The following is an 18,260-nucleotide window of genomic DNA, read 5'->3' as shown; positions in this document are numbered from 1 at the left end:
ACATATATACTACTGTGATCAAAAAGTAAGGTGAAATTGTCATTTAAAACTCCCGGACATTAGGAAGGCAGGCAATTGTTTTTTTCCTAGGTTGGTAGGACTGTCTATAACATTTACCAAGCGTCTGTTTGTCAAAAGGTTTAATTATCTCCGAGTTACACGTGTATTTGTAAACAACCAAAAGTGAATTTTTCGATTTTTACAATGGGTGATTTTGTTGAGCAAAGAACTTGCATCAAATTTTGTTTGCGGAACGAATATTCTTGTGCGGACACGTTGAAAATGTTGCGGAAGGCCTTTGGTGATCAAACTATGGCACAAAAAAACATTTATAAGTGGTACAACGAGTTCAAAGCGGGCCGAGAACGCGTTGAAGACGAACCGCGCTCTGGACGACCATCAACGTCTACCGACGAGGGCCACGTCCAAAAAAATCGAAGATTTGGTGCTTGAAAATCGTCGACTGACAATGAGAGACCTCGCTGATAGTGTTGGAATATCATTTGGCTCAGTCCAAACCATTTTGAAGGATGTTTTGTGTCTCAAACGCGCCAAGTCTCGATTGGTGCCATGTCATACTGCATTGGTTCTTCGCGACTTTTTTGCCAAAAACTCGACTCATATCGTTCCGCAACCACCGTATTCGCCTGATTTGGCTCCGTGCGACTTCTGGTTATTCAGCAAACTCAAAAAGCCAATGCGGGGACGCCGTTTTCACACGATTGAGGAGATAAAAACCGAATCGAAGAAGGTCTTGAAGGCTATACCGGAAAAAGACTATTCCGACTGTTTCGAGGACTGGAAAAAGCGTCGGAAACAGTGCGATTTATCGGACGGGGATTACTTTGAAGGGGATGAAATTGATTTGGAAGAATAAATAAAGAATTTACATTTTATAAACAAATTCACCTTACTTTTTGATCACAGTAGTATACCATATACGGCTAAAGTGTCGAAAATCAATTTAAAACGTCCAAAACCAATTTAAAATGTCCAAAACCAATTCGAAATGTGCGAAACGATCGCAAAAGTTATGTAGATTTCGTGTAACGCGTTACCTTTTCATCGTGTCGGCGTCGTTGTAATGCAGATAGCTCTCGCTGCCGGAAAAGCTCGGCACCGACCTCTCGTAGCGCGCCCCAACGTTCGATTTCGCCGGCGAAACGCCGAGGATCGTATTGTCGTCGGGCGCTGGACAAGGATGCGGCATACCGGGTCGACAGCGACAGGTGAAACGGTCCCGGAGGGGTCGGCATTCCGCGTCTCCGCAGGGCCTGGCCTCGCACGCGTGTCCGCAGTTCCCGACGTTCACCCCGCCCAGGGCCTCGGCAAGAATTCCAATCTGTACAGAGGAAATCGACGGTTCTAATTGACAATGTAGACTCGAGCGATTATACGTTCATTCTTGGCGACGAACGAATTCCTCGGCGACGAACGCGCTATTTCGCACGCGATCTACGCTCGACGGATCCTGGGCACCCTGTAAAACCGATCAAAATTTCGGTTCTCTGGCCATCTTCCGGCTCGGACTATCCAGGACAATCCTGTTGCCGGTGACGCGAACACGTTCGCTGTGTTTTCCGCTCCATATTCGACAGTTTTCGGAAGCGGCGCGCTCGCTGTGCGGCAAAGTTGTGTCAAAATTAAAGAGCTTTTGATGGAAGTGAGACAAAGCGTTTCATCAAAAATGTTGCAGATCGTGGGAAAAGTAGAGAGAATGTAGAATGGACATTTTTTTTAACCTTGGAAATTTAGGTTGAACTTGAAATATTTCAACAAAATTGTGATTTATCTAATACCATGTATAGTTGGATTTTTTTTTATGGCAGGTTATACATTGTTTCTCACAGACTGGCGGGTAGAAACGAGCGTTTTCTAAGTGATTTCGTTGGTACCTAATAGACGAAATAATTTGCAAAATTAGTGACGGTTATAGGGGAAACTGTGTATTGGGATGAACTTGTTGCAGAATCGAACGCAAAGTTTGCCGTGACTAATAGACTGCGGATTTTATGCATTTAAAATTGAGGGATACAAAATTACATTAGTAGGAATATTAAAAGAATTGAGAAATGTCAATTTTTGATCCATTAAGATTATTGAGGGAAGGGAAATCATGCTATTTAACTTAGATTTCTGGCAATTGATGCGGACAATTTTTATTTTGCATAAAAATCCGCAGTCCAGTGATTAAGTTAGATGGCAAATTGAAAGTAAGGGACTCGTCTTTTTAGCTTGTTTGAGAAACGCTTGATCAATATTTTTGAGACCGTTGTTTCGATCATGTTTGCTTCGGCCCGTTCACGATTGTATTCTCGTTAACAATGACTTTACAATATCAGGAAAATCTGAGAAAATGGTTGCCAAGGCGCCTGTTCTATTCATAAAAATGAATCGTCACTTTACCCGAACTTTCACAGGCAGAACACCGAACTACGATAAATTTCCGTACATTATAGCTAATTGAAAAGAAGCGAGGTGATTGGTGGATAACGTGGAACTCGATGGAACTCGCTGCACTCGCCTAATATCAATAAATTCAACGATTACTTTGGTAGAGTTCCCCTTTGCATCGGACGCCTCTGTTCCTATCGAATTTCCATCGAACTGCCATTGTTCCACATTCGCTCGAAATCGATAATCAATTGTCCGTAATCAGTCGTTTGTCAGAAGCATCGATGTGCAAACAATAACTCATTGAAAATAGATTTTCTTGGAATATTAGAACAAGCTGTTCGATCAGCAGACTGCGGATCTTTGTGCAAAATCGAAATTTTCAAAGGCGACTGTAAGAAACAGAAATTAAATCAAAATGAATTGTTTCGTTTGATAATTTCGATAGGTTGAATGTTGCGTAATAAAATAATGAAATTCGTCCTATGTCGACGCAATTTTATACTTCAGCCATTCTTTTTTGCCCCAAACGCCTCGAATAACGTTTCGAATAATTTCTTCGAATAATGATTCGTTTCATTCAATTAACTTTTCGAATAAATAAAAGTTTTATTTGAATAAAATTATGTTCGTATAATATTTTGAATAAATTCTACGAAAACAATCTTATTCTTTAGTCGAATAAAATATACCCGCTCTGAAATAATAGAATCGTATTCCTAAATTGATGTCGGTGTCTTCGCGGTATTTCTTATCGATTCTTGTCATATAAACACGTAAAATCCGCAATTTATTCACTGCTAATCTGTAGAGTAATCTGCACGAGTACAAGACTAGGTGAAATACCACGTATAAAAACGGAGGAAACCTAAAGGAGTGTAAGAGTATACGCCTTCGAATCTATTCAAACAGGAGTCCAGGAAAGAAACAATTAAAGAAACAATTAAGGAAACAATTAAGGAAACAAAGAAAAAAGCAATTAAGGAAGGAAACAAGTTTCTGTTTGGCTCCTCCGTACTTTACAATCGATGCTGGATTGTGCTCTGCATAAAATCTGCAGTCTAGCAATAATTAGATTTTACGCATTTCTTGGTGCAATGAATGGGAGAAATATGAAATCGTATGCAAACTGGAAGAATATAATATTAGATTAAACTTATTCAAGTAGAAATTAGGCCAAGAAATAATTAAGGAAAAGAAGGAGTGGAACAATTGAAGAAATAAGGAGAGAAACATGTTTTGGTTTGAAACCAGTTTCTTGTGTGCGATCGAAGTAGGAAAATAATTCAGCATACAATTCAAAATCCATTCATCGCACGTTTCGCACTCATAATTAATCTTAGATTATATTCACCTTCATGCACTCCGATTTAATTTTTCATTAAATCATAGCCTTTCAAATCAAATTCACCGTTTTGTAAAAATCGTAGTCACATTCTTGCAAATCAAATCAATCCTTTAATAATTTATACTCACTATACTATACCGTTTGCAAATTAAATTCACTTATTCCTAATTATTTTTAGTAAAATTCGTATCGTATTTAAACATTGAATGACATTTTATAAATAATTATTGAGGATGAATGAAGACTAATTATTCGTAATGAAGCTCGTATTATTTTCTAAATAAACACGCGTATAAATTAACATTCAAGTTAAGAATTGGATAACATTTGACAGATAATTATTAAGTTTATGCATTAAATGAGACCTGACAAATTTATTAATAAATTATTTAATTTATAAATTTAATGACATCTAACAGTTAAAACAATTAACAACATTTGACAAATAATGAAGAACATTCGGAGATCCGTGGAGATGAATTATTTTGTCAACAAAGTTTGTATTATCCTATGTATTTAAAAATAGAATAAAAGACGGCCAATTTTCTCATCTGTGAAAAGATGAAAATTTGCGGAAGAATGGAAAACAACTTGCAAAAAGAGTTCATTTAATTTGCAAAAAGGAGAGTACGATCTATAAGGGGACTAATACTGAGTTGCGAAATTTGTACACTTGTTTCTAGCGTTAACGAAACAGTTCAGCACATCAAACACCAAGACAATTGTAATGAAAATAGGGTTTTGTCCGCTTCTGAATCAGTGTGTGCCGTGAGAAAGTGAAAAAATGTCGAAGAGCGGAACGCGTGCATTCGCACGTTTTAATGGCCCGCAAATATTTATGCACCGTCCGTTCCGCGTGATAATTTCCGTCGAACAGAACCATTCGGAGCGTTAATAAATCATTTTGCCTCGGCTGAATTTCTCTCTCTCTCTCTCAAGAACTTGGTATTTCGATCGAGTCTCGTCTACGGTATTATCGTCGACGGTGTTCACACGCAGAGAACTATCCGCGCGTGTTTAAAACCCCGCTGCTGTAATGACAATACACCTTTTGCGCCGATATCGCTGTTCGCGATAAGCAGCTTGCGAAATATTCACTGTAACTCCTGGCGCGCGCAGAATTTTCTCAGATCAGCTGTCCACACGACACGAACAATTACTCCGGTTGAATAGAATTTGTTACCATCCTTGGCAGAAAATATTCGACCGGAATCCTAAGCAGAATTGTTGACAATTTGTAAAACAATTCAGTGAAACAAATAATTTGTTCAACAAGCGGACAGGTGCTTTTATACTTTTATCAAATATGACATGATTCGTTCTACGAGAATTACGTAAACATTAAAAATAGTGTGATCAGATTGCATGCATGTATAATTAAAATGGGCAGGTGAAATTTACGAACGATGAAAATATTAGAAGAATTTAAGGAGATCGTTCGCGTATTATTTTCAGCTCGTTGAAAATGTTAAAGAGAAAAAGAAATGTTTGTTTGACTCGTCTTTGTTGCAGTTGACGGAGATAAGTCTTAACTCGTCTAAAGCTCTGCACAGATTTAATCGTGTCCAAATCAAATATTTTGTGAGCCATTTTATTTCTTCATTTCTCATGGAATAAAACTATGCCCTTTTCTGATCATAGGACAATTTAGCAAACCATTTAATAACACAAAATCCATAGATAATTTCAAGAAGTTATGGATCTTCGTCGATAGAGATTGCTAAAACAATCTCCGCAACGTTCGGGGACGATTGAACGCTTCCAAAAATTTTCTATATAAAAAGAACGAACATTCTATTTAATATTTATTATATTATTCTATTTGATATTTACGTTTTGTCTCGATGTATCACGGTTTTTATCATTTTAATACGTCTAGATCGTTAACGAAAATTGATTTCACGCGAAATGTATAAATAATTGTAATGGCAGATAATCGATTTATTCGATCGAATTAATTTTGCCAGGATCGTTTAATATCGCAATGTGTGAGTACCATATTTATCAGCGGTATTCCGAGTTCAAAGGGTTAAATGAGAAATGGTAATGGTTCTTAAATTCGATCCAATTCTCGTTCGTTCTAATTTTCGTTGGTTCTAATTTTCGTTGGTTCTAATTCTTAAATTCGCGTTCCTGCAATATTTCTGTTTCAGAAGCACGAAGACAGGTAATTAAAGTTGAAACGTATGTTTAGCTTCTCTTGGGAAATTTATGTCAAGTGAAATAGGGGAGGTACGTGTTCGAAATGTGGCGTGATGCTCGGTAACGTAGACAACGGAAAACTGGGTCTTATCACAGAAATACTAAATGCTGATGTCGAGCATTCCGTGTTATCGATGAAATAGTTATCTCTCTTTCTCTCTTGAATGCCCCCGTCGTGCTTAATGGGATTAATATTAATTTCAATTAGATCCACGCTACGAACTGTGTTATTTTGACACTTGTCGGCTAACGAGCTATGCCCACTGTACGCCTGTTCAACATTGTTTAACACAGAGATGGGCAACATTGAATATTTTTGTAATTAAAATACGCGTAAAGTACTGGTTACTTCTATTGAATACATAAATCCGATTGGTGAATACTTTGGCAATTTGTATTTAATCGTGTTACAGAATGTTAAATACCCCTGTAGTTTGTATTCTAGGAGTAGCCGAATACCGAATATAATAATATTTCGTATTCTTCGTCTGATAAGAATGGAAATATTTGCCATCGAAATATATGCCATATAGAAATATATGAAATATATATAAATAATGTATAAATAAAATATATGAAATATATAGAAATAATGTATAAATAAAATATATGAAATATATAGAAACAATGTATAAATAAAATATATGAAATATATAGAAACAATGTATAAATAAAATATATGAAATATATAGAAACAATGTATAAATAAAATATATGAAATATATAGAAATAATGTATAAATAAAATATATGAAATATATAGAAACAATGTATAAATAAAATATATGAAATATATAGAAACAATGTATAAATAAAATATATGAAATATATAGAAATAATGTATAAATAAAATATATGAAATATATAGAAACAATGTATAAATAAAATATATGAAATATATAGAAATAATGTATAAATAAAATATATGAAATATATAGAAACAATGTATAAATAACATATATGAAATATATAGAAATAATGTATAAATAAAATATATGAAATATATAGAAATAATGTATAAATAAAATATATGAAATATATAGAAACAATGTATAAATAAAATATATGAAATATATAGAAACATATGCCATATTTTAGGTTGCTGTGAATTTCTCTGTGCAAGTGCTACGCCTATGTAATTTATTATTACGTCGATGCTACGGCTCGACGGAGTCGGTCAAGCGTGTGATGCGGCCCGCGACACGAATTTCCGGAAGACAACACAAAATGGTCCGTTTGGGTGTGAGTCAGATAAGAAAAACCGCGGCGTCGCTGCCTTTTTTTTGCAGACTGCCTCGAATTTCTATGAATACGAGCCGCGAGGCTCCAAACATTTCTCGGAGAAATTACTGTACTTGTATTTGCACACAGTAGCGTATCCGAATACAAAATTAATTACTTTCTGGGATTCAATTTGTTAGACGAGATAATTAATAAATATTCGCATTGTATGTGTGGTTCAGTGAATGTACACGCTCTGTCTTATGACCAACGCGTTAATGAATTAGCACGGCAATAAGCAAATCACGGAGTCACATTCGTCAGTACATTTTTGTAAACAAGCGTTCTTGTAAACGAGCTCTGCTTCTACGCAGTTTTTAGAAATGCGCATTACACACATCTACGTATAATATGTTTACAACTAATACCAATCGATATATTCATTCGAAAATATAAGCGAATAAGACTATTCTTAACACGTTAAGCGCCACGCCGAATTTTTGCGCCTTTCCGTTCAAGCCACAGTAAGCCGTCAGGCGGGCCCTGCCGGGCAGCGCGCCGCTAGGCGAGCCAGAGTATAAACAGATAACGTATGTTTATCTTTCCACTTGCAGATAAACTATACTCGAGAGCCTGTCATTTTCTGATCGTAATAAATACTATGTATATACTTTGTTTATATCCTTATAGTCCCTTCTCCTTGGTAGAAGATAAAAAACTGAAAAGCGAGGCCTAATGACGCTCGAACGCGTAAGAAATCCTCAGTTGCATACATATCGTAGCCCAGTTTCGTTCAGTTTCCAAGTTTTCTCGTACTTCTTCTTGACTAGAAATTCAAAATTTTGTTGACCCAAAAATCAGGATGTCATCAAGTGATACGTCAAGTGAACAAATTTTAGTGCCTACAATTCGTCATCGTCGTGTATTGCACTCGTCGAGCGATGAAAGTTCATCAGAGAATAATAAATTAAAATAAATTAAATTAAATTTTAATAAATTACATTAATGTTTTTAAGTATTCTATTCTATTCCTTGAAGCATTGACCAAACAAAAACCGATATCGCATAATTTAAATGTTCAGTCTCACAAATACGCAAGGACCGACACACGCGCCGCGATAGAAGAACGAAAAATCTGTCGCCGGTCCGCAGGGACCGGCGTGGCCTGAACGGAAAGTCTAGCGCCGGTCCCTAGGGACCGGCGTGGCGCTTAACGTGTTAATATACTTGAGTGTAGAATACAAAATACGAGCATATTCTGTATCTATTGGTAAAAGGAATATGAAATGCCGGTGTATTCAACATTGTATGAAGTAACAGAATACAATTATTTTTTGTATTTGCATAACCATCGAATACTATAATTAATTATATTTGACATTCGCGGGCTACTTTAATTACGACCTGATAATGTATTTGTCATTCGAATATGTTTTAAAACGCTTTTTGCCTGTAACAGTTCTCAGTTTACGACAAACGCGAAACCATTCGCGAAAATAGCAGCGGCAATCTTTCACTAAATTGGCAAAATTATTCTGCCCTCTTAAAAATGCAAACTGCGGCGCAGTGAAAAATGTACTGTTGCCTGGCAGCGAAAATGAAGTCCATAAATATTTCATCGGCGAATATTTCACGATTTTCATTCGCGAAAAGTCATTTTTCTCTTCGGTGCAGGTTTTTTTTATTAAGCGAAAGCTAACGAACCTGTGCGGTTTAAATTTTGCTTGTCTTTCGAAACGCGTTTCAAAATATATTGTTTTTTGTTTTTTGCAGCGGTAACCGGTCAGTTCGCGTACATATTGTTTCATCGTTTAAAAATCGTTCGAAATACGTGAGAGATGGAAAACGGAAGAACAAAAGATCAGAAAAATGACTGACCTTTTCAAAATAAAAATTGTGGCGTACAATGAAAACTTTTAGCTTAGCTTGACGGTAGAGACGCGAGGTCGATGAATATTTAAGCGGTCAGTCTTCTTGATTCCGATTCAAGAAAAATGATGCTGCTCCATCATTTTTCTGAACTCCGGTCCGTCAAATGCCATCATTAATACTGAATCTACTACGAGTCAAAATGACCGATTTTTTGTTTTAAGATGTTACAAAATTCAGGGACTCGTTCATGAAAAATGCTCGAATAAATTACATTATTGCAGCAAATTTTGCTAACAAAAGGTTTACAAAACCTAAACGAATTCTATTGAATTTTCTCTCTTTTATGTGGCGATGTACAGTATCGTATATATGTATGTATGTATATCAGTACTCGGTAGGTTTATTTATTATTATTATTATTATTATTATTATTATTATTATTATTATTATTATTATTATTATTATTATTATTATCAGAGAAAAGGAAAAAAACAGAAAAGAAAACAATATCGAAATAAGTCGAAATATATATACTTATTTTATATAGCAATCGCATAAGACAAACAAAGAGAAAAAAGGAAAACGAAATAAAAAAAAAGAAAGGAAAAAATATCGAAATAAACACATATTGAATACACACATACATATGTACAGCACAATAGGTATATAGTAGATGTGAGAGATTTTATCAGGCATACAAGTAGTTGCGAAGAAATAAAAGAAAAATAGTGTTGAAGTGACAATTTCCGGCAATGCTGTTAGAGTGCGAACGCATCGCGGTGGGTTATTTTCGTGAATCGCGCTAGTTCCTCACCTCCCGGCGATTTAGGATGACGGTTTGAATGCATCCAACAAAACTAGCGGTGGTCTTCATCTTGGGCGAGTACATGTCCGTCGAAGGCGCGCCACCCAAGTAAAGATTGAGAGGCAGTGACAGCTGCGTGAAAGCGCCTGGCGCCAGGATTTCCTGCGGAGCATCGTCCTCGACCTCGAGGGACGCCAAGCGTCCGGTCCTCGACACCCGCACCTCGACCCATTCGCCGAGCCGCACCGGATTCTCGCTTCTGCAACAACGATCGATAACGTGACCCATCGCTCGCTACAATTTCGGCGAGACGCTGTTGTCTCTACCCACGCCGACAAAATCGTCGGGTTACAACTGGTTACCTGCAAGGAGAATGCATGGATTTTGTGGAAATTTCGTTCACTTAGGGAGGGTAGAGCTGTGTAGAATTACAATTGAATTACTCCAGGAATCATAATTACAATGTAATTCAATTATATTGTAATTCGTAATTCAGATCGCCGTTCAATTCAATTTCTCCGTAATTCAATTATATTGTAATTCAATTACTCTGTAATTCAATTACATTGTAACTCAATTACTCTGTAATTCAATTACACTGTAACTCAATTACTCTGTAATTCAATTACACTGTAACTCAATTACTCTGTAATTCAATTACATTGTAACTCAATTACTCTGTAATTCAATTACGCTGTAACTCAATTACTCTGTAATTCAATTACATTGTAACTCAATTACTCTGTAATTCAATTACATTGTAACTCAACTACGTTGTAATTCAATTACACTGTAACTCAATTACATTGTAACTCAATTACTCTGTAATTCAATTACGCTGTAACTCAATTACTCTGTAATTCAATTACATTGTAACTCAACTACGTTGTAATTCAATTACTCTGTAATTCAATTACACTGTAACTCAATTACTCTGTAATTCAATTACATTGTAACTCAATTACTCTGTAATTCAATTACGCTGTAACTCAATTACTCTGTAATTCAATTACATTGTAACTCAACTACGTTGTAATTCAATTACATTGTAACTCAACTACGTTGTAATTCAATTACATTGCAATGCAATTATATTGTAACTCAATTACGTTATACAATTAAACTACAATATAATTTGTAATTCAATATGAGTACAATAACAAAATACTAGTCAACTCAATTGCGTTAATTACGAATTACGATGTAATTATTATTTATTCGACACGCTATGCCGAATGAATAATAAACAAATAATTGATAATTAAGAAGCAACAATCGAGATTGTATTCATGAATAAGAAATAAATTCTAGTATTTCAAGTAATATATTTAGATCTATATAAGTAACAAGTGATTATTTTTTTATCTTTCATTTAAAGATAAAAAATGTAAAGGAGAACATAGAAATGTAGCTTACTACTTCAAAGTACTGGACTGTAATTTGAGGAACTGTATTTCAATTATATTGTATTTGAAACACGTTGTGATTAAATTATATTGTATTTGCACTACATTGTATAATATTTGTATTACACCGTCTTTGAACTATGTTCTACATGGATTACATTGTATTTCAATTATACTCGTGATTATATATATATAAAGTAATTTGTAATTAATTTAACTGAAAAGTTTAAGTTATATAATTGAACTGCGCAACGTAGTTGAATTACGATGTAATTGAAATACAATGTAATTGAATTACGTAACTGAATTACAATTTAATTCAATTACATAACTGAATTACAATTTAATCAAATCAGTACAACTCCGACTTCAGTTTATTTTCAAGCATAATGAACTCTGCATTCATCGAGCAAGATATGTTAAATGTTTTCATTTAAATTCGGAAAAATTGAAAGCACGCAACCAACGGGAAATCTGGTACAGTATCCGCCGGAGCCATAAACATGTAAGCCGATTAAGTCAACAATTCGTTATGCAAGCCCTACCGACTGCTTTTTTTTATCGAACTTTCGGGCGCAAGAAAAGTTGAAACGACTGGGTTCGGGATTTTATCGTGAAGCTACGGCGAAGATAAATATCGGGGGAAGAAAAATCGGGCTCGCAGTCTCACAGGGTAGCGGGGACGGAAGTTGGCAACGAACTCTTTGAAAAATTAACGGAGAGCTACGATTAAAGTTCCGATAGCAACATGCAAACGAGAGCCCGCGGAATCGTGAAACTTCGCTACGCCGAGCGACGAAAGAAAACACGAAATTTTCCAGTAATAATAGACGGTAATATATTTCGGAGGGCCGTTATCTTACTTCTCTCCGTGGCGATTGCGTAAACACCTTTAGGATATACAATGCATGAACGAAGGGAGAGAAAAGATCGAGGAAGACTCGACGGAAAATGTAATACGGAAACAATAAGTAGCAGAGTAGACCCCATCCCTCCTTCCTTACCCACACATGCGCGCGCGCGCATGCACAGAGAGAGAGAGAGAGAGAGGGAGAGAGAGAGAGAGAGAGAGAGAGAGAGGGCGAGTGGTAAAGGGAGTGAGGGGGAGTGTGAAGGAGAGAGAGAGAGAGAGAGAGAGAGAGAGAGAGAGAAAGAGAGAGGGAGAGAGAGAGAGAGAGGGAGAGAGAGAGGGAGAGAGAGAAAGAGGGAGAGTCTTTCAATGTACGTACGGATAGAAAGATAAACAAAAGAGGAATGTGGTATTAAAATGATCCGGAGCTGCGAACATGGGAGTTGGTTATTTTTCAATAAAATTGATCGACGACTAAAATGATGGTTGATCATTAATCAGAATAAATTAGTCATTTTATTCTTATTTTATTTTATTATTGATACACGAAACAGAAAATGTTAAGTTAGGATATATAGTTTCATATTTTTTGATCTTGTAATATTATGCGTTACTAAATGTATCAATATGAAAGATTGTAGAGGAAAATGTAAGACAAAAAAGTAACGGAAAAAGTGTGAAGCGAAGTTAACTTATATGATCGTGACTCCTGAGCAAAAATAAATACACGATACAATATTTCAATCATTAGTTGGAAAAATGTTTCGTCAAAAATAATTGCCTTCGCGTTGGGCACGTTAGCCAAAAATACCTTCATTAGTCACAATTACATATTGATTCTTAGCTACGATGACCGAGTAATTACCGAGTCATTAGCCATCATTAATGATAATTGTTCATAATCGTTAGTCATCAGTCGTTAATAATTGATTGCGCCCGGAACGATTTACCGAATAAATTGACGGACAGAAGCTTTGAAATTAGGGTACTTATAAAGACGAGTTTTTTCGATTCCTTAATTTTATACCAGTAAACATTATGATTATACATATTGTACTACATGATATTAATCATTTTTGTTTACCCGCGTATGAATAAATTCATTTGTTATATTGTGTTCGCATAAAATATCAATTTCTGTTAATTCCATTGACGTAAATAAAATCACTTTGTATTTACACACGTAGGTACTATTATTTACACATACCCTTACGTATTAGTGATTTTGAAGAATGATTATACAGCCTTAATATTTATTTTTAGTCAATCTCTTCAATGTACTAATTAGATTACCATCTAATGATTACCCCTTATCGCATTAATTAATCACTAATGAATAATTTAATCGAGCTTTCGCAAATGACTGAGTTCGTAAACAAATCATTAGTCGGTCGTCTCATTAAAGCATAATTACTAGTCGTTAGTTACCGTGTACTTTAACTGCAACTGAAACTTTTAATTATTATATATAATAATTAATAATTATTAATACACGAATTAATAGTCATTATTATATGAATTAATAGTCATTATTATATGAATTAATAGTCATCGTTATATTAATTAATAATAATTATTATATTAATTAATAGTCATTATTATATTAATTAACAGACAATATTGCATAGTCATTAGTCATGTGTCCGATTACATTTTGCCCAATTCTACGTGGGGGTTGCGGGGAATTCGAAAATGGCGGAAGCAAGTAGTGGAGAAGCGTAGAACGTAAGCGATGTATCGAATGGGAACATTTTACAGAGTTATTCGGGGAAACGGTAAGCAAAATAGAATATCATGAGAATGAGAAAAGAGAGCGAGAGAGAGAGAGGGGGGGAGAGAAGGAGGGAGAAAATAAGAATACGGAGGGACAATTAAGTCGAATGAAAAAAAGAAGAATATTTGGAGGGTGGAATACAAAATGGAGGCTGTCGAGAAGGAATAACAAGAGAAAGATTGGAGACTGCGCGAGGAGAAAAGAATCGTCTCCGTGAACTCGGCAAAAATAAATTACAGAGTAAAATGAGCGTACTCACAGAATCAACGAAATTCTGTTTACAATATACACTGTACTGTGAGCGATTACACGTTCTGATCAGAAATTTGTGTATATTTGTTCAGAAGAAACTGAATGCAGATGAGAATGCAATGAATTCATGATACGATGAAAGAGTGTTACACGTTCTTAGCAAACATTTCGTTCCATAATTCTTTGTTAGAGGTGAACAGATAAAATTCGTGTTACTATTATCATCACTAGACCGTGGATTTTTATGCAAAATAAAAACTGTTTTGTATCTTCAAATTTTTTAAATGTTTTCACTGTTTTGTATTTGATCAAATCATTTTCATTATGAATGCATAAAATCCGCAGTCTAATTATCGTTTTATGAAAATGATTGAATGTAGGAATTTTAATGTTTACGTAACTCCTGGTGCTTGCAATCGATTCAGACTATCTTTATTTCACTTCTGTTGCTTGTACTAGATGCAGGCAATTTTTACTGTTCACTTAATGCTTGCAATTGATCCAAACAATTTTTACTGTTCACTTAATGCTCGCAATTGATGCAAACAATTTTTACTGTTCACTTAATGCTTACAATTGATGCAAACAATTTTTATTCTCCGCTTAATGCATACGGTTAATGCAGACAATTTTTATTGTATCCCTGGAGCTCACCATTAATGCAGACAAGTTTTATTGTACTCTTGGGGCTTGCAGTTGATGCAGAGAATTTTTATTTTGCCACTGATGCTTGCAGTCGATATAGACAATTTTGATTCTACTCCAGGCGCAAACAACTGATGCAGACAATTTTTATTTTGTTATTGATGCTTGCAGTTGATATAGATAATTTTCATTGTACTCTAGATGCATACAACTTATGCAGAGAATTTTTATTTTGCCACTGATGCTTGCAGTCGATATAGACAATTTTGATTCTACTCCAGGCGCAAACAACTGATGCAGACAATTTTTATTTTGTTATTGATGCTTGCAGTTGATATAGATATTTTTCACTGTACTCTAGATGCATACAACTTATGCAGAGAATTTTTATTTTACCACTGATGCTTGCAGTCGATATAGACAATTTTGATTGTTCTCTAGGCTTATACAACTGATGCAGACAATTTTTATTTTGTTATTGATGCTTGCAGTCGATATAGACAATTTTGATTGTACTCCAGGCTTATACAACTGATGCAGACAATTTTTATTTTGTTATTGATGCTTGCAGTTGATATAGATAATTTTCATTGTACTCTAGATGCATACAACTTATGCAGATAATTTTTATTTTGCCACTGATGCTTGCAGTCGATATAGACAATTTTGATTGTTCTTCAGGCTTATACAACTGATGCAGACAATTTTTATTTTGTTATTGATGCTTGCAGTTGATATAGATAATTTTCATTGTACTCTAGATGCATACAACTTATGCAGATAATTTTTATTTTGCCACTGATGCTTGCAGTCGATATAGACAATTTTGATTGTTCTTCAGGCTTATACAACTGATGCAGACAATTTTTATTTTGTTATTGATGCTTGCAGTTGATATAGATAATTTTCACTGTACTCTAGATGCATACAACTTATGCAGAGAATTTTTATTTTGCCACTGATGCTTGCAGTCGATATAGACAATTTTTATTGTATTCCTAGTGCATATATTGATGCAAATTATTTTTATTGTTCTTCTGGCATGTGGAATCGATGCAAACAAGTTTTATTGTACTTATGGTGTATGGAATCGACAAAAACGATTTTCACTTTGCATCTAGTAAATGCGTGATAGTTGAAGTATACTGATCATGATAAGGAAACAGAAAATGTACGGTGTTGCACAATTCATCGAAGAACTCGTCACCAGTCTACAGATCCTTTATGCATTTATAGTACAGTCATTTCTCCCAGAGATGACAAATTTTGGGTTGCTGTGAATTTCCCTGTGCTAGTCCTACGCTTATGCAATTTATTGTTACGCCGATACTAAATCTTCGCCGAATCGTGCTATGTGATCTCCGAATTGCCTTCGAATCGTGTGATGTGGTCTCTAAATTGCCTTCAAATCGTGTCATGTGGTCTCTAAATTGCCTTCGAATCGTGCCACGTGGCTCCGGAATTGCCTTCGAATCGTGGCCAAAAGATTAGAAGTAAAAAAGTTAATCGTTTTTATTCCAGCATTACCACGTATTCATATTAATGAAATGACTTCTTTTGCCGACTGCCCTGAGTTTCCATAAAAACGAGCCTCGAGGCTCGAAGGATCGCGACTTAATATTCTCAGATCTGCCGGTTTCTATTCCGATATTCGAACATTTCTTGGAGAAATCACTGTGCTTAAAAAAATTTGAAAATTCAAAAAGATGCGTATACATTAGCCAAAGTTTACGAAGAATTTCTTGGAAGGCCAGCAGAGATCCTTACGTCTCGAAATATGCGCGACATTTTAATATGCGCGACTGTGTATATTAACAAAAATCGACGGCATCAAATTTCGAGGACAATATAGAATTTGCAAATGTGATAGTGTAAATTATCATATTTCCCAATGAAAACGTGTAAAACAGTCAAACTAACAAACAATAAGTAAAAACTGAAGATTGTGAAACAAAAATGTTGTGAACAATGCACCAGGTTTAATATGTAGCTGTTGAAAGAAGATAAATAGACTGTTAACTTTTATGCAAAATGAAATTCTTCCGACGTTTGTTCAATTCTGTACTTCGCCTACACATATTTATTTATATGAATATTTACTTATTCAGCATAAACGGGCCAAATATCCATTTAATTTTCTACAAAGACTCAATATAATAATAATAAAACGCCGATAAACTTTTTGTCAAAAATAATAAGTTAAACTGCAGACGTGAACAAATATACGTGGACATCTTTTACAAGGACGCCTTTTTAAAACCGGATCAAACGAATTGAACATTTTAAAAATGTTAGAAGGATTAGTTTGCTAGATAATGTGTATACAAATGTTTGCAAAAATAACACTTGGATGGAATGACAAACAAAAATTAAGAGAAATCATGTCTTCCAACATATTTATCTGAGTATATAACGAATCCCGTTTTTTTTTTAATTTTTTCTGTCATTCTACTCAATTGCTACTTTTGTTAAACACAAAAATTTGTACACAATCTCTACTTAATAAACTAGTTCCTCCACAACATCTCAAAAAAATTCTGATCACCTAATCTAATTTTAGAAAAGATATTCTAACGGGAGATTGCCCCTGAATTTTAACGTTCGTAAGACCCTTCTTAGAAAATGAGGATTTCCATGGAGCAGATTTATAGGCCCGTCGCCGGCGATTGAATTTTTCAACTCGCGGATCAGTTTCATCGTGGAAGCCGGAGAGCTGCGAAGCGACGGGAACCGTAGTAAAACGCGGGTCGTTGTCGCGAGAATGTAAATACATCTCGCTCAAGGAAACGTTTATTCGATGAGGTACGGTTGTGTCTTCCCAGCGATTCCCCGCGGCTGTTGTTGCGAGTCTCGGCTACGGGTGGTAGAAAACCATCGCGCCGGGAAAGCTGCGGCCGCGGAGAGGCGGAAACGGGGACGGAAACCCGTGGAAATTCTCGATATCTCAATCTCCGAGCGCGTAATCGTCCTTCCATTCCCCGATAATCGAGGCAAGCGCTGGCAAACGAGAGTGGCCCCGGAACCGAGCGGATGTTGCTACAAATGACTGAGCGACGGGGTGGCATCTAAAAGCGCATCGTTACGAAAGTAAGCGCCGCGAGTAAACGAAACTTTGCTCGTTAGGAGGCTACGCTTAAAAACTGCGTGTCGGCTGCGGCTGCGAGTTTCTTCTCGCTGGGTACACCCGACAGGGGTCAACAAAGCGTAATTACTATATTGTCGCCCTTGGTTAAAACGTCCTATCTACTAATTTGCCATTTTTCAGGATATTCAAAAATGTATTTGGAACGTCGTGTATGTTTTTTTCATTATGATTATTTTCATTCTTTATATTATTTAGTGCTCGTTTTATCGGATTAAATTTACCAGTATGAGCTAATACTATATAATTTATTTTTCAGTTAAGGGGTAATTTTTAGATTTCTATTCAATTTTAATCTAATTATAAATTTTATAAAATTACCTTCACCTTTTAAGCAAAGCTAGAATATT

General features: G+C 35.5%; 1 protein-coding gene across 3 annotated transcripts in view; it reads right to left on the bottom strand.

The window, feature by feature from the left end:
- The window catches only part of LOC117223764 (EGF like, fibronectin type III and laminin G domains protein pikachurin), a 393,877-nt gene that overhangs the window by 16,454 nt on the left and 359,163 nt on the right, over positions 1-18,260 (bottom strand). For all 3 annotated transcript variants that reach the window (XM_076523267.1, XM_076523265.1, XM_076523266.1), the window contains 2 exons: positions 9,851-10,100; positions 1,059-1,342 (listed from right to left, as the gene is read on the bottom strand). In XM_076523267.1, coding sequence (XP_076379382.1) covers positions 1,059-1,342; positions 9,851-10,100 — 534 coding nt within the window. The remainder of the gene's footprint in view (positions 1-1,058; positions 1,343-9,850; positions 10,101-18,260) is intronic.

The sequence above is a fragment of the Megalopta genalis genome, chromosome 6, assembly GCF_051020955.1.
Source record: "Megalopta genalis isolate 19385.01 chromosome 6, iyMegGena1_principal, whole genome shotgun sequence".
Classification (NCBI taxonomy): domain Eukaryota; kingdom Metazoa; phylum Arthropoda; class Insecta; order Hymenoptera; family Halictidae; genus Megalopta; species Megalopta genalis.
This window is presented reverse-complemented; position numbering and strand designations above follow the sequence as displayed.